Source organism: Pseudonaja textilis, chromosome 1, assembly GCF_049901715.1.
Source record: "Pseudonaja textilis isolate UNSWEBS1 chromosome 1, rPseTex1.2, whole genome shotgun sequence".
NCBI lineage: Eukaryota > Metazoa > Chordata > Lepidosauria > Squamata > Elapidae > Pseudonaja > Pseudonaja textilis.
In genome coordinates, this window is record NC_141990.1 from 114400583 (window position 1) to 114426759 (window position 26177).

The following is a 26177-nucleotide window of genomic DNA, read 5'->3' on the forward strand; positions in this document are numbered from 1 at the left end:
GCACTATTATAAAAAAAAAAGCAAGAATGGTTCCTAATGACAGAAAAGTTTTGATAAATAGCCAAGTATTCTTTTGGCTCTGGCATGAAACTGACAACTAGCCTTAGCATAGAGCATTCTATTGCTTTTATGAACTGTGTATGCAGACATATTCTAAAAAGTAGCACCCCAAGGAGAAATATAGAAATAAATACCAGAAGTCCTTGTTTAGTAACAATTGGAACTAGCAACTCAGTGATTAAGTGAGTCAATTGCTAAGTAAAAACCACATGATTGGATATAGGCTTGCAATTTTACTTCAGCCTTCCTTTGTTTTATAGCAGGGGTATCAAACTCAACCCCCTAGGGCCAAATGCATCATGCGCAGGCCATGCCCGTTTTAGCAGAGGGGAAAAAAAGTTGTGATACGTCACATGACAACACTGTGATGACACAAGTTTGACACCCATGCTTTATAGTGTTAGAAGGATAAAGCAAGATTTCAGCTCGATTGGATGAAAATATGAAGGCCAATAACCATGATTTCAAAGGAGGAAACAGCCCACATTTGAGTTGTAAGGCAATTCTAACAAGTCAAAATGCTGCCCTTGGGTTTTTCTGCTGTCTTGCTAGTTGTAGCTAGGACTGGGTTAACCCAATAGCAATCCAAGCCCAGTTCTGATATAACCCAGGTTTCCAGTGGGAAAGAATAACGTGATTTTTTTTAAAAAGCACTAATGTTTAATGGAACTAACCTGCCTTTGAATTTTTAACTCCTTTGAATTTTCTCAAGGGAGTTCCTCTCTGAACTGATTTCACTATTTATCTTCAAATTTATTTTCCATATCCTTGAGGTTGATGGTTGGACTGTTTAATTGCAATGATGACATACAGTGAGTCCCCGTTATATGCCAGTTTGGAAGAGGAAGATGCTGGAACTGGAGCCCTCAGATGGGATTGGCATAAATCCCCAGAAGTGCTCAGAGAGCCCGTGGTCTGAGGAAAATGCAGTCCTGGGCCTGTCTGGCATCAGAGTGAGCAGTCGACTGGACTGCTCACTCTGCAGTCAGCAACCTACACTAGCAGAAGCAGGGGAGGATTGTCTGTTAGTTAGTTAGTTAGTTATTTTTGTCAATCGCTTACAAGATAACAGGTATAAGTATAAACATAGTTATGGATACATGAAATGGATACATATAAGGAAAATAAAAAGGAACAATAGGACAGGGACGGTAGGCACATTGGTGCACTTACGCACGCTCCCTACAGACTTCTCAGGAAAGGGGTGAGGTCAATAGTAGAAAGTCAAGGGTTAAAGTTTTTGGGGTTTGGGGGAGAAACCACAGAGTCAGGTAGAGTATTCCAGACATTGATCACTCTGTTGCAGAAGTCGTATTTCCTGCAATCAAGTTTGGTGTGGTTTACCTTGAGTGTGTATTTATTGTGTGCTCTTGTGTTGTTATGGTTGAAGCTGAGGAACAGCTGCTGCCTGCACCCAATCCACAAAAAGAAGAGTGGAGTATAGAGAAGCACAGAGGTCGGTGAGACTACTTGCAAGGAAGCAGCCTTATGTTTCCTAATGAAAAGCACTGGACTTGGGAGATTTAGTCAGGCACAGGAGAAGGTGAGTTTATTGGAGACGACCATTTACTTCTATAAGGCACTCTCTTTGACATCCGTTAATGTTGAACCTTATTCTTGCTTTTTGGACTGCAGACCCTGCTCTGTGGATTTGGAGCTTTGTTGTTGCCTGGTGGAATTGGACCTTGTCCTTGGAACTAGGCTCTTGTGGATTGGGGCCAAACTTCAGCAGCCTGACTACAGAAAGGTTTGGGGGCTGTCGGGTTGCTTTGAGAAACAGCTTGACACAATATAGTTGGGCAATAAACATACTATACCTGCTGCTGTTTGTGTGACTCAGATCACAACAGCCTATAAGGGAATCCTGGCTTATCTCTAACATCCTGACTGATAAAGAAAGCTCTAACAGCCATCTTTCTCTCCCCCCACCCCAGTTGTGTTTGCAAATCCCATTCTAAAACTTCAAATTTGTTGGAAAGAGAGGGAGGTTTGTTTTATTTAGAACCTTTTCATGTAAAAAGTTACCCTATGTTTGGTTAGTTGACGTCCATGGAGAGAAAGATCCAGGGCCATTGCTGTGCTGTTTCTTTTTTACATATTGTATAAACCCACAGAAAACTATGCTCTTTGTCTCACTCAGAATAGTGTAACTTATGTTTAAAAAGAGTCCTAACATACGTTAATATAATTAGGGATAGGAGAGTTGTGAAAGGTGTGTTACTAGCCTGATGTTTCAAGCTCCTCCTAACAATGAAAGGAATAAGCTAGCACTGCCTAGTTGCCTAGCGGACTTGTGGCTGGCAGTTTAGAAACCAAATTAAAAGCCTTTAGTGTGAAACTGATTAGGGCCTTCTTAATATTAGGCAGCAGATAGTAACAGGCTAGTTAAGGTCACAGAGCTGAGATTGTTAATTTGGGGTTAGCGCTTTCAGAGAGGAACTCTACTACCAGAAGAAGCTCAAGAAGGTAATAGTTTAAGCCAGTGGTGGCCAACCAGTGGGCTGGGGACCACTGGAGGTCTGCGAGAAAATTTTGGTGGTCCGCAGAAAAATGTCACCCCAAAGCAATTAATTCTGTCTATGCAGGAACACAAGGCTGTGCCGCCCACATGGCCCGCGGGAACACAAGGCTTGCGTCACTTGCATTGCGAACAACACGAGGTAGTGAGAGAGGGGAAAGGGCAGAGAGGGGGAACTTATCCCACTTGCCCCACACACCTGGCCTGGCCTCCGGGCTGCTTTTTTAGCTTCTTTCTTCTTTCTGCTTTTGGCTGCACACAAGGAAAGCAGCTTTCTTTCCCCCAAACTTCATCAGAAATGAGTCTTTGGGACCCTGCAAGGCATCCTGCTCCAAGAGGCTGCGCCAACGCGACAAGTCTCACAAAGACTCATTTCTGGCAGAGTTTGGGGGAGAGAAAGAAAGACTTTTGCTCTTCTGCTGCTTTCCTTGCATGAAGCCAAAAGTCTCTCCTCTCTCTCTCTCTCCCTGAGAACCGACCTGGAGACGGTATCCTGTGATCCCAAATAAAGAATGATCAATCCGTAGGAAAATGGGGTGGGGAATTTTCCTGCAGACATTTTTTGGGATTTTCCCAGGGTCTCTGGTCAGCGGGATTTAAAATGATGAGTTTGGTGGTCCCTGAAGTCCAAAAGGTTGGTGACCCCTGGTTTAAGCAATTGCTCCACTCTGGAAAAATGGGTCAAGCACAGGACAATGACTAGTAACAGACTGTAATGCTGAACAGGTAATTCAGAAAAGCTGCAAAGGTTATAAAGGCATGAATTGGTCACAAAGGGATTTTTTATCAATCATCATAACTACAAACTGAGGCAGTCCCTAAACCAGAATGGCCTGTAGATGAATTTGTAGTATTATGGATTTATCAGATGTAAATAGGGATTAGATGAACTAATGAACATACTATTGAATACAAACATATTTTAATACCCTAGCTTGCTTTTTGGATGATAGAGGAGTGATCAGCTATGTCAAAAATGTACATCAGTATTTCTAAAACACATTCTTATTCATTCCATAGCTACTACTTCCTCATACTCTGGAACAACAATACCTTGCTGTTTTCATTCCATTTAGTTACTTCCATCTAAATAAATTTCTTTTCCAGAGTTGTTATTTATCTGATTTCTACATAGATTTTGGATTTTCAGGTTCAAATTCTACATTTAACCGTTACTATCAGAGATTCCATATGTTTCAACTAAAAAGACTGATTCAGCATGATTGGCCATTCAGCATTTCAACTTTGTATACAGGTAGTCTTCGACCTACAGTCAATTATTTGCTTATAATGGCACTGCAAAAAAGACTTATGATTGGTTTTCACACAACCGTTGCAGCATCTGCATAGTCACATGATCAAAATTCAGATGCTTGACAACTGTAATGGATTAATGGACAGTTGCATTGTCCCGAGATCGTGTGATCACGATCTTCCCACCCAACTTCCCACAAGCGAAGTCAAGATTCACTTAATGAATCTGGATTCACTTAATGACCATCCATTTAACAACTGCAGTAATTCACCTGACTGCAGTAATTCACAAAATGGGGCAAAACCCACTTAACAACTGTCTTACTTAGCAATGGAAATTTTGGACTGAAATTGTGGTCGTACCTGCAATGTATTTTGTGGACAAGCTTCCCAAGGTTTTGCTATTTCATGCCAAAAATCATATAAAATTAAACTGCACCTCCGACATAAGAATGGGATTATCAAAACTGTAAAAGCAACTAGAGAACTTCCATTTGTTAAAAACTGAATAAACATGTTGCTCTGTTTACTCAGAGCAAGAGGGGAATAGTAAATGCAAGTGCTTTAACAGCTGTTATCCATGGTACATAATTATTTGATTTTATCTGATAGAAGTGTTGACCCACATTATAAATGAAGTGTACTTCAATTTGTTTTTGTTTTTCTGTAGCATGAGAGGGTACAGTACATATCTACTGAGTGTAACAGCTCTAAAACAAATGAGTCCTACCATCATATTATTGGTATGTGGATATGTTTGAGTGGTTTTTTGGCACAGCTTCAGGGAATTCTCAGGACTCACTCAAACCTTCTGCAGCCACCTGTTATTTGACAGCCCAGAAGAAAGTGTGAAGCAAAGGCTACCATAAGTCTTTCTCCTGACAAGTACCTATCTCAGCATGTTTTTCCACAAGTTAAATCATCTTCAGCCGAGCATATCAGATCTGATTTTCTCCATCAATGGCTTTCTGTTTGTTTTACAGTTCTGTGCTGCTTTTTATTATTATAATCCATATCTGCTGTCAATAATATATTGGACAGATATGTGTGCCTACATGACTAGTAGTTCAAGCCATGGGTTAGACATGCTTGCTCTAAGTTGTTGATTTTTTTCCTGAAACCCTGCTACTACAATATTTTGGGTCTGGAATGATAGACTTGTGCCGGCTAAGTCACAATTACAATCATACAGGATGTATTTTCTTAATAGCAACAACTGCCACTTCCCAAAATGTTTGGAGGCTCTTTTTTCTCTTCCAGAACGCATAGAAGATTAAAAAGATTCAAGAAACAATCCATGGTATTTCTCACCATCTTTCATCAGACAATGAACTGTCATACAATTGTTACTACAGAGACTTGCCAATTATTTTTACAGAAAGACAAATGGGGCCGACTCTCAACATGCAGATAAAGATGCCCTAAATGCATTTTATCTTAAACCTTCTTATAATAAATCATTTCATGTTCACAAAATCAATTTCATTTATTCAGCTGAAGAAAAAAACAACTTTTTGTTTTCTGATTGTCACATTCAGTTTTGTTGTACAATAAGAGAAAACAGCAAACATCTGCTTCTAATGTGCAGAGCCCTGGTTCTTTTTTTTTTTTTTAAACCATTGATCATTCACCAGGTTGACTGGCAGCTCACACTTTTAAATACTTTCTTGCCATTTCTAGAGTTGACTTACAGCCAATGAAAGCTCTGATCAGCAAGGAACTATTATACCTCAACTGAGACAAAATACAAGGAACATCATAGAATTCAGCTGAAAGCACAGAGTCAAGTGCATAAGAATATCTCTAGTGCCCCTAGTATATTTCTGTGGGTGACAATTCATGCTTTCTTCTGCATTATTTATATGTTCTCTATGTGCAGAACATTTTACAAAGAGCATGTTATGACAGCGCTCTATTCCTACAAGCTCAAAACAGATACAGGAGCATAACAAAGGAATGGGAGATGGAGGAATGGTAACAAGAATGGATTAAAAATCATTTATATTTTAACTTACTTACAATAAGATAAAGGAACTATCTTTTCATCTCATATACCACTGCCAATTGTGGTATAAGATTCTAAGAAGCAGTTTAGTGAACTTGCTCCATTTCTGGGAATCAAATCATTCTTAACAATACCTAATTTCTTTTCATTTTGTTTCTAGGTATCTTTTGATTTCCTCATCTTAAGGGCACTGAGCCACATGATCTGATTATCTAAACACTATAGTCAACTAGTATAAAGCATTCAAAACAGCCACTTTGCAAAGCATGTTAATGTAAGTCAGGCCAGTCACAGTGGAGGCTCACAGGCCAGATGTGTCATGTGCAGGCCACACCCACCCTGGCTCCGCAAAAGCAAAAAACTTCATGATATGTCATGATACATCACGTGACATGATTGAGTTTGACACCCATAGCACCCATAGTCAGTGGTTCTCAACCAGGGGTGGGATTCAAAACTTTTAACAACTGGTTCTGTGGGCGTGGCTTAGGTGGTGGGTGTGGCTTGGTGGTCATGTGACTGGATGGACATGGCTTGGTGGTCATGTTTTTGGCTGGGCGTGGCCAACTCAATATCACTCACACTGAGGCACGCATCTCCTCGCCTGGCCTCTCATGACTGTGGGGATGCTGCAACACTTGTAAGTGTGAAGAATGATCATAAGTCACTTTTTTCAGTTCCATTGTAACTTTAAATGGTCACTCCATACAAGCAAAGTACCAGCAAAGGAGGGGGAAAAAACTCCAGTGATGTTCCTGTGATAGGAAGCCTAGTCCTGCCAAGAATGTAATAAGGGTTAAGGGAGAGGCAGTTTCTGTAAGCAACACCAGAATGTTTCCTTCCTCCCTTCCTTACAGGATTGGGCCAGTAATTTCTTCTAACAACCGGTTCTCTGAACTGCTTAGAATGTTAACAATCGTTTCTAGCAAATAGGTATGAAGTGGTAGAATCCCACCCCTGTTCTCAACCTTTGGGTCGCGACCCCTTTGGGAGTTGAACGACCCTTTCACAGGGGTCGCCTAAGACCATCGGAAAACACATATTTTCGATGGTCTTAGGAACCGAGCCATAATTTTATGGTTGAGGGTCACCACAACATGAGGAACTATATTAAAAGGTCACGGCATTAGGAAGGTTGAGAACCACTGGTATGAGTGAACCAGCCTGTCTTGAAACATTAAAGCAGCCATGTCACTCAATGGAACTGCTTTCAATAGCTTTCCCCAGTTGTTTCTGGATGCATGCATGTGCATGGCTGCTTTCCCCAGGCTCATTACTGAGATGAATTTCACTACTGGCTGTATTAATCATCCCTACCTATATTGAAATCTAGTTAATAAACTACAGATGTTAAGTCAGAAAAGAAACCTTCAGGAATAATAGTAGCAAGGTTAAAATCTATAACATTTATAACAGCATAAAATCACAGAATTGTACCTTGTTTGCATGCTGCAATTTATTAGCAAATTGATTGATTTCTCTGAAAAGCAGGGATATTGTAGAACGCTTCAGTAGGTTACATTGCCCAAACAGAACAAGGGTACGGGAAATGGAATCCTGAATCTGAAACTGAATAAAAATATCATTAAATTTCATCCTATTAAAAATAGTTTTAACTAAATTGTGCAGATATATTTAAAACATTTAAAGGACACCCAAAGGACTAGTAGAGACTAAAAATGCAGGTCAAACACATTTTATTGAAATATACTATGCATCAATATAACCATTTTGTATACTTTACAATCATTAAAAATAGATACAGTCAGAATATTATTTGATCATAAACAGCAGGCTAAATCGTCTGCCTTTCATGACAATGAACCAATTTTAGAACAATTTCCATGCAGTGAAGCTATACTAATTTGCTGAATATGATTTATTTATTAGATTATTAGATTATCCTGCCTTCAGAAATCCAGGGCAGTATAGATAATGCTCCACCTCCTATTTTCTCCACGATAACTTTGTAAGGTGCTTTGGGCCAATACAAAAAAACTAGTTCAGAGTCACTCAATATGTTTCTGTGTCTGAGGAGAGTTTAATATCTGGGTTTACCTGGTGTCAGGGAGAGTTTAAGTTCAAAGTTTATGTTGATATCTGACACGAATAAAATCAGAATGCAATAAATACTTCTATAACTTGATTTGATGTCTTAAAACTGTAGGTGCTTGGCATGCTTATAGGGTTGACTACCACAATCCTCTATTAGGTCAATAGTGTGTTCAAATATATCAATTATTAATAAATAATGATTTCTGGAATGCATGTACTGGTAGTCTTTGCTTAATTATTGGTTACTTAATAACTGTTTGACATTATAACAAACTTCAAAATGTCTACTTACAATCTGTCCTCCAATTTATAATTACTGCATGTGCACACACACACACACACACACACACACACACACACACATATTACCATGGTTGCATAATCGCATTTTGGGCACTTGGCAATCAAGTCACATTTACTACCAGTTCTAGCATCCCTTAGTCACATGATTATGTTTTACTATATTCCTTGCCATTGTTCGGCAAAAACACCCATTAGATTTGATTAATGACCACTTCGTTTGCTTTATGACCATTGTAAAAATGGTTCTAATATTATACCTGGGCAGGTAGTGACCCATTAAACAACCATAATGACCAATATTCCAGACTACCTGCAAAACCCAGTACCAATGCACACAGAAGTGCAATCTTTTTCTCCCTCCACCCAAGACAAAAAAATAAATTCAAAGTGATATTTTCAAATTTTGTTCAATCTATATATGAATGCTCCTAACAAAATAAGCCCAAGGGACATTGTAAGAATTGCAAGATTAGTACCTTCTAAATAATTGCAGACCACTTATATGTATAATGATAAGAACTGAAATTTTAATAAATTTATTTTCTTCACTAAACTAGAATTATCAATTTATAGGATATTCACTTTCAGGGGGTCATCAAAACCCTTTCATAGCTCAGCCCAACAAATGGTTGACCAATCAAGCCATACATTCTGATGCAAGGATTTCAGAGCTATACAAAATAGGAAAGTTCAGTTCCTGCCTTCAAAAGTAGTCTACCCTCTCCCCTTTTCCTAGCACAGAATTGTATGGCATTTTTGTTTATTTTTGGAATTCCCAAAACAATGTTATATAAAACTGGAAGCATAAGCCTAAAACAAATTTGAGGTAATGAATTGCCAATAACGATTTGTCAACATCAACATTTTTCCTTGTTTCTTTTAATTTCAGCCTACATATGAACAATTAGTAATTAGATCTCTAATGATCTAAGTGCTAGAGCCCACTTTAACTACATAGCCAAAAAGGCATTGAGTTGTCAACCTAATCCTACGTAGCTTTTTCTCTGGTAATATCACACTACTAACTAGAGCATACAAAACATTTGCTAGACTAATACTTGAATACAGCTCATCGGTCTGGAACCCACATTACGTATCTGACATTAACACAGTTGAGAAAGTCCAGAAATATTTCACAAGAAGAGTTCTCCACTCCTCTACTTGTTGCAGAATACCTTATGCCATCAGACTTGGAATTCTAGACCTAGAAAACCTAGAACTACGCCGCCTTCGGTGTGATCTAAGTATGGTATATAAAATTATACATTGCAATGTCCTACCTGTCAATGTCCTTCAGCTTCAACCATAACAATACAAGAGCACACAATAGATACAAACTCAAGGTTAGCCGCACCAAACTTGACTGCAGGAAATACGACTTCTGCAACAGAGTGGTCAATGTCTGGATACTCTCTCTGACTCTGTGGTTTCTTCCCCAAACCCCCAAAACTTTAACCTTAGACTGTCTACTATTGACCTCACCCCTTTTCTAAGCGGTCTGTAGGGGGCATGCATAAGCGCACCAACATGCCCCTGAGTCCTTTGCCAGCGAAAATGGGCTCCTGTGGCCCTCCCAAGCTCTGTTTTCATTGGCAGAGGCATCGCTGTTTCCACGGCAGCCCTGCGGGCCAGATCTAAACACCCTGCGGACTGGATCTGACCTGCAGGCCTTGAGTTTGATACCTCTGAGCTAGAACATCCATTAAATATACTTTCCCCCCAATTAGTATTAACAAATACGTTAATATTGTTGAAAATTCTATTTGCTGATTCTCAAGACTTAGTATATTCAATAAGGCTTACTTCTAAAGCCTGCATAAGTTTGTAGCCATACAAATATTATAGCAGCAGATTCTTTTTCTCTTTCTGGATAAGACATAATAATACACAGAAACACCCCCCTCCTTTTTAAAAAAAATTAGGGATAGGTAATGTACTGCTAATTCAAAATATGTATAAACAAGAGTGGGCCAAAAAGTTCACACATAGTATTAACTTAGACTTTTACAAAGAATAATGCTTAATAAAATACCACTTAGCAGAAATTAAACATTAAGGATAAATCATGGTTAAAATTTTACCAATAAATCCTTTCAGTGATGCTTATAATTAATATATGAAAAAGATCAATGAAATGTAGAAGGAAGAGATTAATTAGGGGTACAAAATATAAAAGTTAATACCCAAATTATGAAATGAGGCATGAAGAGGATTTGAGTGATTAATTCAGCAAATCCTACAACCATGATATATTGCCATTTTTATATCAGTAAGCTAACTAGCAAAGGACTACTGACAACTACATACATTCTTCCATCTGGATTAATGTTCATTCACTTAACAAATCTTACCTGGACTGATTATGTTAATATATTTACATTCAGTCCCTTGGGCATTTTAAAAAAATATGCTTAGAAGGTTACAAACATTACTGTTTCCAGAAGAGAGGTTTTCTATTATATGAAATAAGTATCTGAAATAATATCCTGAGTACATTTTTTAATGCTGAATTTGATTGTTCTATTTTTCAAAACAACTTTAGGTCTCTCCATATAATCACATCATGATATCTGACAGTTTGGGGCAACAGATAAAGTGCCATTATAATTTCACATTTCTGATAGTTGAAATTTCAACACTGATGAAAGCAAACTTTCAGCTGAAGGCAACAAATTGACAGTTTAAGCATATGGAGCATTATCAAATATTATTTGACCTTCCCAGTATTGCTGGGAAAATATTCCTCGTCCTAGGCAACAAGAAAGAACCAAACTTAGAGGACAGAGACTGATTGTTCACAAGCTACTGGCTTTCATACAAAACAACACAGCATGTAGCTACTGGACTTTGAAATTTTACCAAACATTATGCCTGCAGTATTCTTCCTACATTATATGTAATCTACAAAAGGGTTAATCACATATTCCTTTTCCTCTGCTGTTGACTTACAATTTCTATGATTCTAGATATTGGCCATATTGGTAAGAGTGGTGGTAACTGAAATATAACTTCCACCCACTTCTCCTAAAAATACAATAAAGTAATTCTTTGTTTCTACAACACAAAGATATAAAAGGCTGTATAATCTTAATTAGAATGAATATGATTAATACTCAATTATATGGAGAGTAATTGCCTGTTAACACAAGTAAGAGGAATTTGATTAAATTAACATATTTTCTAGATTAAGTCAGCAAAGCCCAAAAGCATAACCAGAAATATTCCACTAGTTTGCATTTTCATACCGTGTCAAAGACACGTCCTTGTTAACTACATTGGGTTTTCTTCGCAGAAATATTGTTCTCACGGTTATCACTCTTCAATACAAGGAGCAATGCTATTAAAAAAATAGATACTGAAACAAGATCTTCAACATTAAGTTAAATCATATTTAACTTCTAATGTTCTATAAATCAATAACTTTAACTACTTTCCAGTTTCATAAAATACAGAAAGAAAGAATCACCATGTCCTTTTTTTTAAACTGGGAAGAAAATGAGACATATCTTTTCAATATTAAGCACTACACCAGATCATGACAAAGATGAGAAATATAGTGAAAAAACATGGAGAAAAGTATACAGTAATCATTTCAAAGTTTACTGGTGTAAATAAGTTATTTTTTACTATATTTATTTAGTGGATTTACTCCTAAATAAATAATCCTAAACCTATTTATATTTAAATTCCAGGAATCATGACCTTAATCAAACAAGATTTCTCTGGTTTCTTTTCTCTAGCGCAAATGAAGTAGGAAAAAATAAAAGGTTAATGCAACTTTCAGCAACCCCAATGCCCCCCATCAAATTCTGATGTTTTACTGCTTTTATCCCTAGCCAACAGATTAAAGGAAATCTAGTCTGCTGCTCTAGTGGCTCCAAAGCAGTTAAAGAATATTACTGGCTTTCAAAAATACTCAAGAGATATGTTTACAATGACTTACAGATACAATTCAGCCATATTTTGTTTTTCAATCCCACAAGTTATTGCTAGTATATGATTCCAAGGGAATATGTAACATTTGGGGCTTTTAATTTCAGAGCTTTACCAAGGAGGCAAACTCCTTCATATTCAGGTTAGTACTACACAATTTGTTTTACTAACCACTACAACATATTCATTTATAACCATGATGCAGAAACTGATTACAAACCAGATTAAGAAGATATATGCTTGAAGTGTAAGTGACTTCAAGTAAAGTCACTTGTCAAGTGGTAAGTTCTATTATATTCTAAATTTTATTGAGAAAATACTGATCTGCAACTTCAGATTGAAATGGTACTATTAGAATCGTCCAACTCATTGGTGATTATCTTCATTTTCATAAACTGAAACATATATGGGTGTCTCTAGCTACATATTTACAAGAAAAAAAAAGACATTAACACATAGTCATTAACATTTTCATGTACTGTAGTTTTATATAATATTTCATAGGGCTCAGCCTGGTGCTCCGAGTATAAATGATTCTAAACACCAATGGCCATCAGGTGCTTTAAGTCTACCAGACATAAACATACACTCATACCCAGAGGAACCTGTATAAAGATGGGAAACCTTTAGGAAGCCTTTTATTTCATAGAATATTCTAGGTCCCAAAATGCCTAGAAGCTTCTATAAACTTTCTTAGGGAAAAAAAAGGATGGAGTGGCTACAATCCAATGGCTATTTGGAACTGTACTCACTGCCCGGAAAAGGGGCAAAAGTAAACAGACCTAGGAGTGTTCTGCAACAGGAAGAGCTAAAAATACAGTAGTAGTAGTAGTTGTAGTAATGATAATAACAGCAACAGGCACCTTGAATGCAATTCCAAAATAGACCCCTTGGGTGCAATCCCAAAACAACTGGAGGACCCTTGAACACCATTGGCATTGACAAATTCGCCATCAGTCAATTGCAAAAGGCAGGAAGGACTCGACAGGTAGACAAAAATGCCAAACCCAGTCTGAACATCTAGCTGACTGTGCAATGAACAACAACAATAATTTTCAATTATTTGAAAATTGTATTTAAAATCAAATAGCTGCCTGGAACATCACTCTTTTGTACCTGTTTATATTCTCCGAGGTGGTCATTTTATGAATAGGTAAATCTCTGCAGAAGCCATTTTGCAAGATTCCTCACTATAAATTCACAAAAATTAAGTTTACCTATAAGCCTTGAAACATTTGATAACAAATACTGTTGCCACCCAACTGAACAAAAGTACATTATTTTAAATACACATAGGAAGTAGATTCCAAGCTATATCAAATCTAACTTCTTCACAAAATAAAGTTTGAATCTAAGAAGATAGTTATTGGAAACAAAGAGTGACTGAAATAAACCAATTTTATAGTGACAATCTGTACTTGTTTTTAAATTATACGCCTAGTATAAATTACATATTCCTGATCATATTTGCCTCTAAAAACTATTGCTATTTGTAAATAATTCATTTTAAAATTTATTATTCTGAATGCATTAAGAGGTCTCTTGATAGAAGTGATCTGAAATTGAAAACATTAATCAAATTGTGACTTTTGAAGAAAGCAATTTAAGAGTACTATTGTCCATATTTTTACTATTCACCAGTCTATCAAAATGTTCTGTATAGTTATGCAACTTGTTTCTCCATTTCCTTCATTTAAGGTGCCACAAGAGGAACGACAGGAATCTAATCTATAATTTTTTGAATCAAGAATACTTTGCTATCATTTCACAACCAAGGGCAAAAGTAGTTCTTTAACGTCTGCCTAAAATTAGCTGGAATGTTCTACTATTGTGATTTGCAGTTTATATATTATATTTTGGTCACAGACCTATAGTACTCCAAACAAAGCAAAGCCAAATCTAATTAAAGTCTTGTAAACCTTTTATGTTTGGGTAATTTTATATTCAAGATTAATAAATGTACTATAAATGTTCAATAACATACCTTTTCAAAGTTTTTTAAACATTATTAGTATCATCCCACTTAATAGGGTTTTCAACTATTATCTAATAGAAAACCATAATATTAACTATTATGAATTCAATCTGTAAATATTTAATACCAAAAAGAGCTATTTTCTGGAACTGCAAAGAAATTACTTTTGAACAATGCATTACTAAAGGTAATTATTCTACTTAAACTATAATCAGGAAAGTCTGGGAAAACCTATAAAAACCTATACCTTGGATATTTCCCAGATTTTCACTATGTTTCAACACATCTCTCAAATTATAAAGTATTTTTAAATGCTGACATTTACTGAAATTCTCATCTTATCAGAAAGCAGAACCACCTGGATATATTATCACTCCTTGAGCTCATTTAGTAGGAAAGACCTGGATTCTCTTGCACTATGAAATATTTGAATTTAGAGGACACAGGCTAATCTTCAAAATGTATGTATAATATTTATGGAATACTTCTTGAGCATTTTTTAACCAGACTATAAGTTGCCAGCATGTTCACTGAATTTGTTGCAAGTTTCATCTAAAACTATCAAAACGCATGTGAGCATGTAACACGAGCATTTCTTTATTGTGAAAGATAACTTTTACAGGCAGAACAAATGAACTAGACTATGCTGCATAATTAGCAAACTTTCAATAAGGTATACATTTTGCCCAGATAGAATCTGTCCATGAATAGAACAAGCACAAAACTTCCTAGAACAGCTAACAACCACGGAAGATCAACTCACTAGGGAGAAAATCCAAAGGAATATGCAGGAAGATCGTAACCGCCACAGGAACAAAGAAGAAAGATCTGTCCAAATTCAAGGGAAAGACAACTTACAACAAGAAAGAGAAGAAACAACTCCATATCAACCACAAGAAGAGAGCCGTAGAGTTACGAGACAAAAAGCGAGGCAGACTTAAGTAAATGGACGAAGGAAGGAAAATTTTTTCCATTAATATAAACGGCCTAAATTCAAGAGCTAAAAGGAAAAGGATTCTAACCAAACTAATAAAACAAAATGTTGATATAATTTGCATACAAGAAACACACATTAGGAAAAGTGAGGAGAAATTTCTAGATTGTCCGAAACTGGGGAAATTATTTACAGCACCAGCAGATAAACACAAAAAGAAAGGTATTGCAATCTATGTGAGAGATGACTTAAAAGCGGAGTTAATCTGGGCGGACTCTGTAGGAAGAACTCTGGTGGTACAAATCTCGATTAATGGCATTACACTCTTACTGGTAGTAATCTATGCCCCAAATGATGATCAAGGTAAATTTTTTAAACATCTCCATCAAAAAATAACAGAATTTGAAAATGGTAATATTATTCTGATTGGCGATTTTAACTCTATTGCTGACTACCGGAAGGATCATAGTAATAGGAGTAAGAACAAAAAAGGAAGTAGAGAATTCTCTAAGCCATGTAAGGATATGTTGAATGAAATGAATCTGGTAGATATCTGGAGAAAATTAAATCCCAAAAAAGAACAGTTTACTTATTATTCTAACCCACACAAAATTTGGACAAGAATAGATATGGCTTGGATAAACAGTGAATTAATTAATGAAATCAAAGATAGCGAAATCTTACCAAATGACTGGGCTGACCACAACCCAATTCAAATAACCTGGAGGGGTAGAAGAAAACCAAAGAAAAGATGGACTTTTAACACTCATTTAATAAAAGAAGAAGAATATACTAATAAACTGAAAGAAGAACTGAACTTCTTCTTAAAGGAAAATAATAATGATCTAACTTCGAAACAAAATATATGGGACGCATTAAAGGCATTTATAAAAGGAATAACAATCTCTTACAATGCTATGAGAAATAAAAGAAAGTATGCCCAACAAAGTAACCTACAACAAGAAATTAAGGATTTAGAAACCCAATTACAAAAGAACCCCAAAAACCAAAGAATACAGAACCAGTTAATAACAACTAAACACAAACTAAATTTATTGGAACAAGAAAAATTGGAGATTAGTCTGAAAATGACTAAATAAATCTACTTTGAGCATGCAAACAAGCCAGGGAGATGGTTAGCCCACATACTTAAGAAAACGAAAGAAAAAAGATTGATACACCAATTAATGGACGAGGGGGGCAATATGCATGAGGAGATAGAGAAGAAAAAAGAGATCACTTTTAATTACTTTGGGAAATTATACAAAAAAGAAGAAGTCTCTGAGGATAAAATAATGAAATACCTGGAGGAAGCGAATGATAAAGCAATTGGAGAGGAAGAGATAGAATTATTAAACCAAAATATAACATGGTCCGAACTGAAGTCAGCAATAGAGAAGCAAAGTAACAATAAAGCACCAGGACCGGACGGGATACCAGTAGAACTTTACAAAATTATCATAGAACAAATTGGACCACTGATGCTGGATGTATTTAATGAGGTACTCTTAGCAGCCAAGATGCCGGACTCGTGGAGGGGAGCCTTAATTTCGCTGATCCCGAAGGAGGACCTAGACCACAGAATTATTAATAATTATAGACCAATTTCGCTCCTGAATGCAGATTACAAATTATTCTCTTCTATAATAGCCAATAGATTAAAACAGGTTTTAAACACTTATATCCATGAAGATCAAAACGGATTTCTCCCATTTCGACAAATTAAGAATAATTTAAGAACAGTGATAGACATTTCAGAATACTATGAAGCCCACCCGGAAAAACAATTTGCATTTATGTTCTTGGATGCTGAAAAAGCATTCGACAATTTAAATTGGCATTTCTTAATTCAAAAAATATATAATATGAATCTTGGCACCAGATTTGAAAATGTCATCACTACAATTTACCACACTCAACAGGCAAACATTCTAATAAATGGGGAACAAACTGGCGCGATAAAAATAGAAAAAGGGGTAAGACAGGGTTGCCCTCTTTCCCCTCTGCTTTTCATATTCGCCCTAGAATCTCTTCTGACGTACATTAGGCAAAATTTGAGAAGGGGCGTTGGTTCTTACCTGATACGCTTCTTTTCGTAGAGCTGTCGAGAGCGTCCAGGTTGGGAGGAGCTCCAGTCTCGGCTCTCACAGGCTGAGCTTGAGATTGAGGAATGCCCCCTCACCATCACGTGGTCCTCGGGCGCTCCCCAGTTTTTGCGAAGACGAGAAGGAAAGTCCTGTTCTCATCATACTCAGAAAAAAATATTAGTTCGCTCAGTCGAACAGCAAGGTTTCCCACCAGACGGCCTACGGGTGGGGCTGGACGCTCTCGACAGCTCTACGGAAAGAAGCGTATCAGGTAAGAACCAACGCCCCTTTTCCATAGAGCTGTCTCGAGCGTCCAGGTTGGGACATACCAAAGCTTGGCTAGTCCTGCGGGTGGGCTCCCGTCTGGAACAGAACTTCTCCTGGAACCCTGATGACCCGCTGGAGGGCATGCCCGACAGGAGAACCCCCTGGAGGTTGGAATGCCTCAACAAGAGGGCCTAATGAAGGAGGCAGGGCTGTCCAGAAGGCAGCCCTGCCGGGGACGCCAGCAGATGTTTACTGGGACCGTGTAGCAAGGAGACTAGGAAAGATCAGGCAGGACCCTGTTAGGGACCCAGGTCGAGGAGCCCGGGCAGGGGCAAGGGTGGGAATCTTCCCTGAGGGAGACCTAGTCGGGGTCGAGGGGAGGAACCCTCAATGACCGGAGAGCCACCGTTGCGAGGATAGCGATATGGCGCCCTAGGGTATTATGAGATAGACCCTTGTTGAGGGCCCCCCTGAGAGGACTCTAGGTCAGAGTGATGGAGGGGAGGCGTGGAGGTGCCCTAAAATCCAAGGGCCGAGGGGACCCAGCAATGGGCTACCTCCATGACCCAGGAGAGGAGGAGGGGCCCCTCCGCTAGGATCAGGGTGACCCCGGAGAACCAAATTGCATGGACGTAGCGAGTTCCCAAAACTGTGGCCTGTCCTGGTGGGAGCCAGGTTCGGTTCCGCCCAACGGCGAGGTGGACGGCCTTGCTCAAGGGCCCAGCTGGCCGAGGGCCGCCTTGGCTGGGAATAAGGGTTGTAGTGAGGACTAGAGATCCGTGTACCTGGATTATGAGGCTGTGAAGATCGGGAGCGCAGAGAGGAACCCCAGCTAACATGGGATGGGGGTAAATGTGTTGCCGGCCAGTTGCCCTGGGGCAAGGTGAGGAGGGCAAGAGTGCTCCGGGCTAGGAGCCTGCGTCATGCAGGGGTTAAAAGTCAGAGTAGAGACTGACTAGGTGAGAAGCCGAAGGGGGATTGGCTTTCTCGCTCTCCTTCTTCTCGTTTTTTTTTTTTGGGGGGAGGGCAGCCACCTGGGGGCGACTGCATTATCGGGAACGACGGAACGAACCTCTCCCGGATCCCCGGGAGGGTTTCCTGGAAGAGGTACCTCCGGACCTGTCCGGTTCCGATCGGTAGGGAGGCCTGTAGGGAGAGGATTGGTAGTATCTGGAAAAGGAGGAGGAACGGGAAGAACCCTGGGAGAAGAGGGAGAGGAACCTCTGAAGTCAGACCTCCTAGAAAGGGAAGGGAGATACTTGCGTTTGTTACGGGTCTTGGCCAGGAATGGATCGAGAACCGGTCCAAATAGCTTCCCCCCAGATATGGGGGCTGATGCTAGCTTAGCCTTGTTTTTTACGTCTGCTTGCCAGTGGCGGAGCCAGAGTAGACGACGGGCAGTGACCTGGGACGAAATGGCCCTGGTGGAGAATTTTGCAGCCTGGAAGGTGGCGTCTGCCGAGAACTCAGCCGCGGCCAGGATCTTAGCAATGTCCTGGTGCGCTCTCAGATTAGCTGCGGGAACATGCTGCTTGAGCTGCTGGAGCCACTTGATGGAAGACCTGGTGAAAAAAGACGCGGCAGTGGAAGCCCTGACTGCCCAGGCGTCAGAGGTGAGCACGGCGCAGGGCCAGTTCAGCTCGTTTGTCCTCGGGCTGGAGAGCCTCGAGTGACTCGCTGGGAGTTGAACAGGAAGCCAGACCTACTATGGGCTCGTCCACAGGGAGGGGATCGAGCAAGGTAGAGAACTGCGGTTCCAGATTAAAAACCGCTTGTCCTGGGCATTGGGGGAGGGGGCCCGAGGAGGCTAACTGCCTTGAGACCATGTCAGAGAATATGGGTGGGACAGGAATCACTTCGGTTTCCACCACAGGCTGGGAGAAAATAGAGTCGGGAGGAACCCCGACGCCGCTGGATTGGGTGGGGGGTTCAGGCCCGAGGTATTCCTGGCCTTGAACAGGAGGGACCTGAATAGGTGCGGTTTAAAGAGCCCCAAAAACGCAGGCTGGCCTGGAGAGAGGCCCTCGTCCTCTGACATGTCCCCTTCTAGGGGGCCTGTTCCCGAGAAGAGCTCACTGTCTATGAGAGACCCCATTTCGAGGTCCTCCTCATCCCCAAAGAGGGTAGGGTCCCGGGTTCCTGGGCCTCCATCTCCTCCATCTCCAAGGGTAAGGTCCAAGTCCCCGTGGGGAGCTGCCTGACCATGCGAAGCCGCTGATCCTTGAGCCTCGGGGCCGCAGGCCGAGGAGCCAGACTGGCCAGCTGCTGAATCTGTTGCGCTATCCCTTGCCGGATGGCCAGCTCCATCGCTTGCTTCAGGTTTTCGGGGATTTCCACCATGGGGGGTGGGTGAGGCTCCTCCGGGCGCAGTCCTACAGCAGTGGTGGGTAAGGTGGCCTCAGGGGCCTGTCCAGGCTGTGAGGAAGAAGCAGAAGCAGGGGAGGAGGGGAGAGGAGGATGGGTGGAGGTTGAGGGAGTGGAAGGGTCCAGAGGCACAGAGCTTGACTCTTTAGAGCGTCTGTCAATCTCCCTTTCAAGGGCCCTGTGTCACCTGAGGGCATCCCTTTGGGAGGCTTTGGATGCTTCCTGTGCCTGTTTGCGCAGGTGGTGGGATTTAGCCTTGGCCTTCAGGGAAGTGCCACGAGAGGTATTGTCGTCTGCCATCTGGAGAGGAGAAAAGGAAAAATTTTTGATTAATGCGGGGCGGTTAACGGGTCTGGATACGGCCTAAACAGAGGCCGGGACTCCCAGTGCTCGTATCGCACCCCCCTTTTATCAAAGGCAACAGAGATGTTTTGCAACGTTGTTGAGAAGTAGGGCCTGGCCCAGGGGCCAATCAGCCAGAATGAACGCCAATAAGCTGCCTCTGCCGGGCGGACCGGGGAAGGGGAATGGCAGAGCTGCTAACTCCCTTGCTGGGGAGAGACTATGGAGCCAGAGATTCTTATATCTAGAGGAGTACCAAGGCAGGATTGCAAGGTACCAGCAAGGATTTGGGCAGTCCGAGGATCTGCCCAGGAATCAAAAACAACGCAGCCTGCAGGTAGGCCTCTAGCGGTGGCAGACGGCCCTGGGGCCACAAGCAAGATGGAATTGGAAGTAATGCAAGCTGGAGGCACGTCTGGATGCGGCCTACGTAGAGGCCGGGAATCCCAGCGCACGTTTCGCGCCCCCCTTTTAGTCAAAAAAAAATTTTTTTTTTGTTTAAAATAGAGATTTGGAACGAAGCAGGGCCTAGCCCAGAAGCCAATCAGCCAGAAGGTGAACGCCAGGCAGCTACCCCTGCCGGACGGACCGGGGAAGGGGGGTGGCAGAGCTGCTACCTCGCCTGCTGGGGGAAGGGCTGCGGAGCCAACGGACCCTTATTTCTGCAGGAGGCCTGTCAGTAGGATGAAGAGCAGGCTGAGATGTGGGCAGTCCCAGGCTGCCTAGTGATCAATTAAGGATGCGGCCTGTAAAAAGGGCCTCTGGCAATGGCGGACGGCCATGCGGCCACTCGCAAGATGGCGGCTGTTCCTGGGCACACCCAAGATGGCGGACGCCACAGGGGGCCCAAAATGGAGGCCGCAAGTAACGGAGGCAACCCCAGCGGCGGTAAACTCCCAGGGAAAACAAGAGAAAAAAACCCTTTGGGAGAAACAGGGAAGTGATTCCCTGGACTAAAGGGCGTTCGCGGGGGGGAAACGGCGGCTAGAGCGAAAAAAAAAAGGCAGGAGGAAACGAAAGCGGCTTCGCACGGAGCGATTAGGCGGCAAACGAAGGGGGGGGGCTGCGCTCGAAGCGCTCGGTTTTCCCCTTAATGAAACGGTTCCTTCGGTATAGAAAGCACTCCCTGGGGAGTTCCAACCTGAGTTCCTGCGCTGCCTGCTGGAAGGTCCACTTAGAAGCGATAAGAAAAAAACTAGAATGCTGAACGACTGGAGCAAGAGAAAAACAGCCTGACTGCCACGAGGCTGAGCAAAAAACTGGGGAGCGCCCGAGGACCACGTGATGGTGAGGGGGCGTTCCTCAATCTCAAGCTCAGCCTGTGAGAGCCGAGACTGGAGCTCCTCCCAACCTGGACGCTCGAGACAGCTCTATGGAAAATTAGAGGTTTGAGGATCAAATCAGAAGAATATAAAGTACAGGCTTTCGCTGATGATTTGGTTTTTTTTCTGGAGGAGCCCATAGAAAAAGGACACAACTTATTAGAAGAACTAGAACGATTTGGAGAAGTCGCGGGATTTAAAATAAACAGGGGAAAAACAAAATTAATGACTAAAAATTTAACAGGAGACCAGAATAAAGAGCTAGAGACAACAATGGGAATACAAGTGACAAAAAAAATTAAATACTTAGGAATTTGGCTAACTCCACAAAGCAAATCGTTAAAAGAAAACAATTATGACAAACTTCTCCAACAATCTAAGAAAGACTTAGATTTCTGGAGCAATTTACAACTTTCCTTATTGGGCAGGATTGCTTTGATTAAGATGAATATTCTGCCAAAATTTCTATATTTATTCCAGACAATTCCAATCAAACTAAATAAAAAATTTTTTATGGAACTAAACAAGATAACATTGAATTTCATTTGGCAGGGGAAAAAAGCTAGGATTAACGTAAAAGCCCTACAAGATCTGAAAAGCAGAGGAGGGTTAGCCTTGCCAAACTGGGAAATATATCATACGGCAGCCACCCTACTATGGATAAAGGATTGGGTGAACCTAACCAACAAAAGAACACTAGTATTAGAAGGCCACGATATGCAGAAGGGATGGCATGCCTTTCTGTGGGAATCTGGGAAACCCAGGCAATCATATTTCCATAGGCATCTTATCAGGGACTCTTTATTAACTAATTGGAAAAAAGTACGTAAAAAACTTTATCTAAAAATACCGATTTGGCTATCTCCAATGGAAGCGATAGTACACCCTAATAATCTGGATATAACCAAAATGATTAAGTACGAAAATTTATTAGACCCACAAGGAAAGTTGAAAACACGACAAGAACTACAAGAGCGAGGATTTATAATTGATCAGTGGGTGTACCTTCAAATTCATAGTAAATACAAACAAGACATTAAGGAATTTGGAATTTACAATAAATTACAGACTCTAGACAAAATTCTACTAGGACCAAGTAAAAAAAATATATCTAAATTTTACAAATATTTATTAGAAACAGAACTAGAACAAGAAATTGTCAAGGGAAATATGATTGCGTGGAGCAGAAATGTGGGTCGGAGCATTACCCTAGCAGAATGGGAAAAGATCTGGAACAGGAACATTAAGATCACGAAATCAGCAGCTTATAAAGAAAACTTATATAAAATGTTTTATAGATGGCACCTGCCCCCTTCGAGATTGGCGAAGCCCCAAGTGTTGGAAATGTCAATACATAGAAGGTACCTTCTTCCACATGTGGTGGTCATGCAAGGAAACCCAGAAGTACTGGCAAAAAATTAGGCACTGGCTAGAGGAAATAACCATGGAACAAATTGAGTACAAACCAGAGTCCTTTCTTCTAGGAATTTTTGATAAACAAATATCCAAAAAATCGAAGTATATTACAATCCATATCTTAACCGCGGCCAGACTGGCATTTGCCCAGTGCTGGAAACTACCCTCTATCCCCACTGAACTTATGGTTATTCAGAAAATTTTACAATGCGCCGAAATGGACAAACTAACCCAACCATTAAAAAATAAAGAATCTTCAACCTATTATAGCAATTGGAATCCTTTGTACATTTGGCTTAATCAAAGATAGATCACCTCTAAGAAAACTAAGGCCGAGGCCTCCGAGGCAGAGATAAAAAAAAGCACTGCCGACGATAGTTTGGAAGAAGAAAAGACCTTACAGACAGTCACAAAAATATGGTTTTATTATAATTGTTTTCTCTACTTTTGTTTTCCCCACTTCCCCCCCCCCTTCCCTTCCCTTTCCCTCTTTCCTCTCTCAAGCTTTCCTCTCTTTCCCTCTTGGCCTATGCCAAGACCTGTTCGTCTTTTTGTTGTATATAATTTGTAGCTGTGTTGTTGTTGTTTTTTAAAAAGTAAAACTAATAAAGTTTATTTAAAAAAAAAAAAGAATCTGTCCATGAATGAATCCATGAATCCAGTTGCACAAGCTCCACAAATCCCTATGTAAGTGGCAAAATTTGTTCTTGTGCAGCTTTGTAATGCAACCTAGTGGGATAACAAGCTGACAGTAATCATTTTTAAACGTCAGATTTACATTCAACTCCCAGGACATTTTAAGGTTATCTGTTCCAGAGACAATGCTAGATTAGTTGGACCAAAGTTATGACTTAAGAAGAAAACGTTTCTTCAGCCTGGTTTCGTCAATAGACTACGCACTATAAATATAGACTTCCCATTAAACAGTAAATGTAAAATGTTGATATGCCTGATTTAGACATATATGGGTTGTGTACTATTTACAAACTCATTGCCTTCTATGCTCTCATTCATGCAAAGGGTTGAAAGCTCAGAATTTCCAGCAATATAAAATGTTTAATGTCACATAAATAAACATTATACAACCGAATGGTCATTATTCTTGCAAACTTAGAAGTACAGTAATTCCTGGAATCTATTTTACTTACTCTGTTGAGATAGCTGCTGTTTAAAATAATTTGTATAAGTCTTTCCACAGAGTCTTCCAACTTTTTAAAACACCTTCCCAATATCCAACAAGAAAAATCAGCATCGTTTAATAATTTAGCTATAACAAAAACAGCCTGAGCCATAAAATCTGGAAAGGGTTGTTCAGGAAGGTTATATGACGTAACCAGACCATCAAGTAACTGGGAAAAAGAATTGGATACCACGGAGCAATCCCTTCCAAGTTTCATCAAATCTATTTTTGCACTATTGGACTCTGCCAGATTTCTTAGTTCAATGAAATGTTGTAGGAACTGCATGTGCAGCATCACAGATTGATTCTTGCTGGAAGCCAATGTGGGAAGTACATTTGACAAAAGAGAAGGGCCCAAACTGTTGAAATCCTGTCTCCTGAGGCTTAAACTAGGCAGGTTTTCTGTACAATCACTTGAGATATCACACCCAGAGTCTTCAAAAAGGTCACTGCACTCTGTTGCATTAGAACCTGCCACAGATTGGCCTGTAAGTGGCAGAATCCCTGAAAGACAAGAAGAAAACTAGACACTCAGTATATTATAATGGATGGAGAACAGAACTAAAGGAAGAGACTTGAGGGGGGAGTCAAAATTTCCTAAAGGTATTACACTAGGCTTCAAAAGCTCCTGTCACTTCCATTATTGTCAATCAATGTCACTGAACAATTAAAAAAATCATAATAAAGGCTTCATCTAGTAGTCATAGTATCATTTACGTAGAGAAAATGACTGCTTTGTCTGCAAGTCTCATCTATGTCTAACAAAGGTATAACCATTTTATGTATTTTTCCATTAATGGAATAACATGTAAGCCTCTCTATTACTGACGAATATGGTGAAGTCAACAAATAGGCTCTTGCGGAATTGGCCCTGTCTTAGTCCCCGCTCTTAACCCTATCTCTCAGTCAACACACCTTCAGACCACCCTGCTTTTGGGTGTTGCTGTTGAAACTAGCCTTATTTGTGATCTGATCACAGATAAAGAGGAACCACCTGGTCTGTATTATTACCAAAACCTGGCTGGTTTTTAGGGCAGTTGTGTAAATTCAAAGATGTGGAGAAGAGCAGGGAAAAACTTGACCTGTTTAATTTAATTGATATAATCATATGTTTAACCATTTTCTATTACATAAAAAATAAAATTCTGTAGCCACTTTTTGGAAAAACTCTGGAGAGCACCTTCAAGGCTTCAGGAGTTCACACAGATTGTGATCCTAAAATCTAGAGGAGTTTGTAGCCTGTCACTGCCCAAAGAGGCAGTGAAGCCAGCAAGAGATTTGGGCATCAGTCTTCCATGCTGGCTAACTGTCTATTCCGCTTTTACTTCACTTTAAGCTCAAATATAAATGGCAAGGCAATTCATAATTTCCCAAATATATGAATAACACTCTTACTTTTAAAGAGATAATTACTAGAAATACATTTGAAACTTACTGTTTTTTACACCGATTCCAGAAAAACATTTATTCAAAAGAAGCTGTTGCCTTAAGTGAAAAACTTCCATTTCTAATGCTTCAACTCTCATTTTCCATTTGGAACCCTGTTCAGATACTGTATTGGCCAGGTGCACTGCATATTCTTTGCTACTTTTCTCTGGTGGCTTGGAGCGGATAATTGCTAAAGCCAGTGCCAACTGCAATGTTTTGAAATACCATGTTGCATCTTCTTTATCTTTTATGTCTGTTAGAATGAAAGCAAAGCCATATTAGGTATTTCTCCCCAATTCGAAAGTTGCTTTATGTTTTATTTATTCAATGATCTAAAGGAAATATTCTAGCTTTGCAAGGCTTATATTAATCAAAAGATTCAACCATCCAAGACAAGTAAAATTAAATATTTACAAATTGCAATGACATGTTGTCAAAAACAAATTGTAGTTTCAATGTTTGAAAACAAGAATATCAAAGGACTCTCATACTATGCTAACATATAAGGACATGGTTGGTCAAACTTTAGATAGTTATCTATGTATATTTTTTAAGTGTGCCAATGCAATTAAAATTCAGGAGTTGTGTCCTATTCCTTTTACACAGTGGCTGGAACATAAAATGGCCTTATCAATAATTTGAGGTAGAACTTCCCTCTATGTTAAGCTCCTTTGAGGCCTCATCTGAAAAAGACCAATCTAGGAGTTCCTCTAAAGGTTGATATTCAACTCTGT

General features: G+C 40.0%; 1 protein-coding gene and 1 long non-coding RNA gene across 2 annotated transcripts in view; one reads left to right on the top strand and one right to left on the bottom strand.

Moving 5' to 3' along the window:
* Positions 1-26177, bottom strand: part of MEI4 (meiotic double-stranded break formation protein 4) — a 49491-nt gene that overhangs the window by 14132 nt on the left and 9182 nt on the right. The window contains exons 2-4 of the mRNA XM_026726540.2: positions 25451-25696; positions 23984-24519; positions 7275-7406 (exon numbers count right to left, since the gene is read on the bottom strand). Coding sequence (XP_026582325.2) covers positions 7275-7406; positions 23984-24519; positions 25451-25696 — 914 coding nt within the window. The remainder of the gene's footprint in view (positions 1-7274; positions 7407-23983; positions 24520-25450; positions 25697-26177) is intronic.
* On the top strand, positions 1450-5235 carry LOC148127778 (uncharacterized). The gene is made up of 3 exons (XR_015739865.1): positions 1450-1603; positions 1696-1807; positions 4503-5235. It is a non-coding gene; the product is annotated as an uncharacterized LOC148127778 (long non-coding RNA).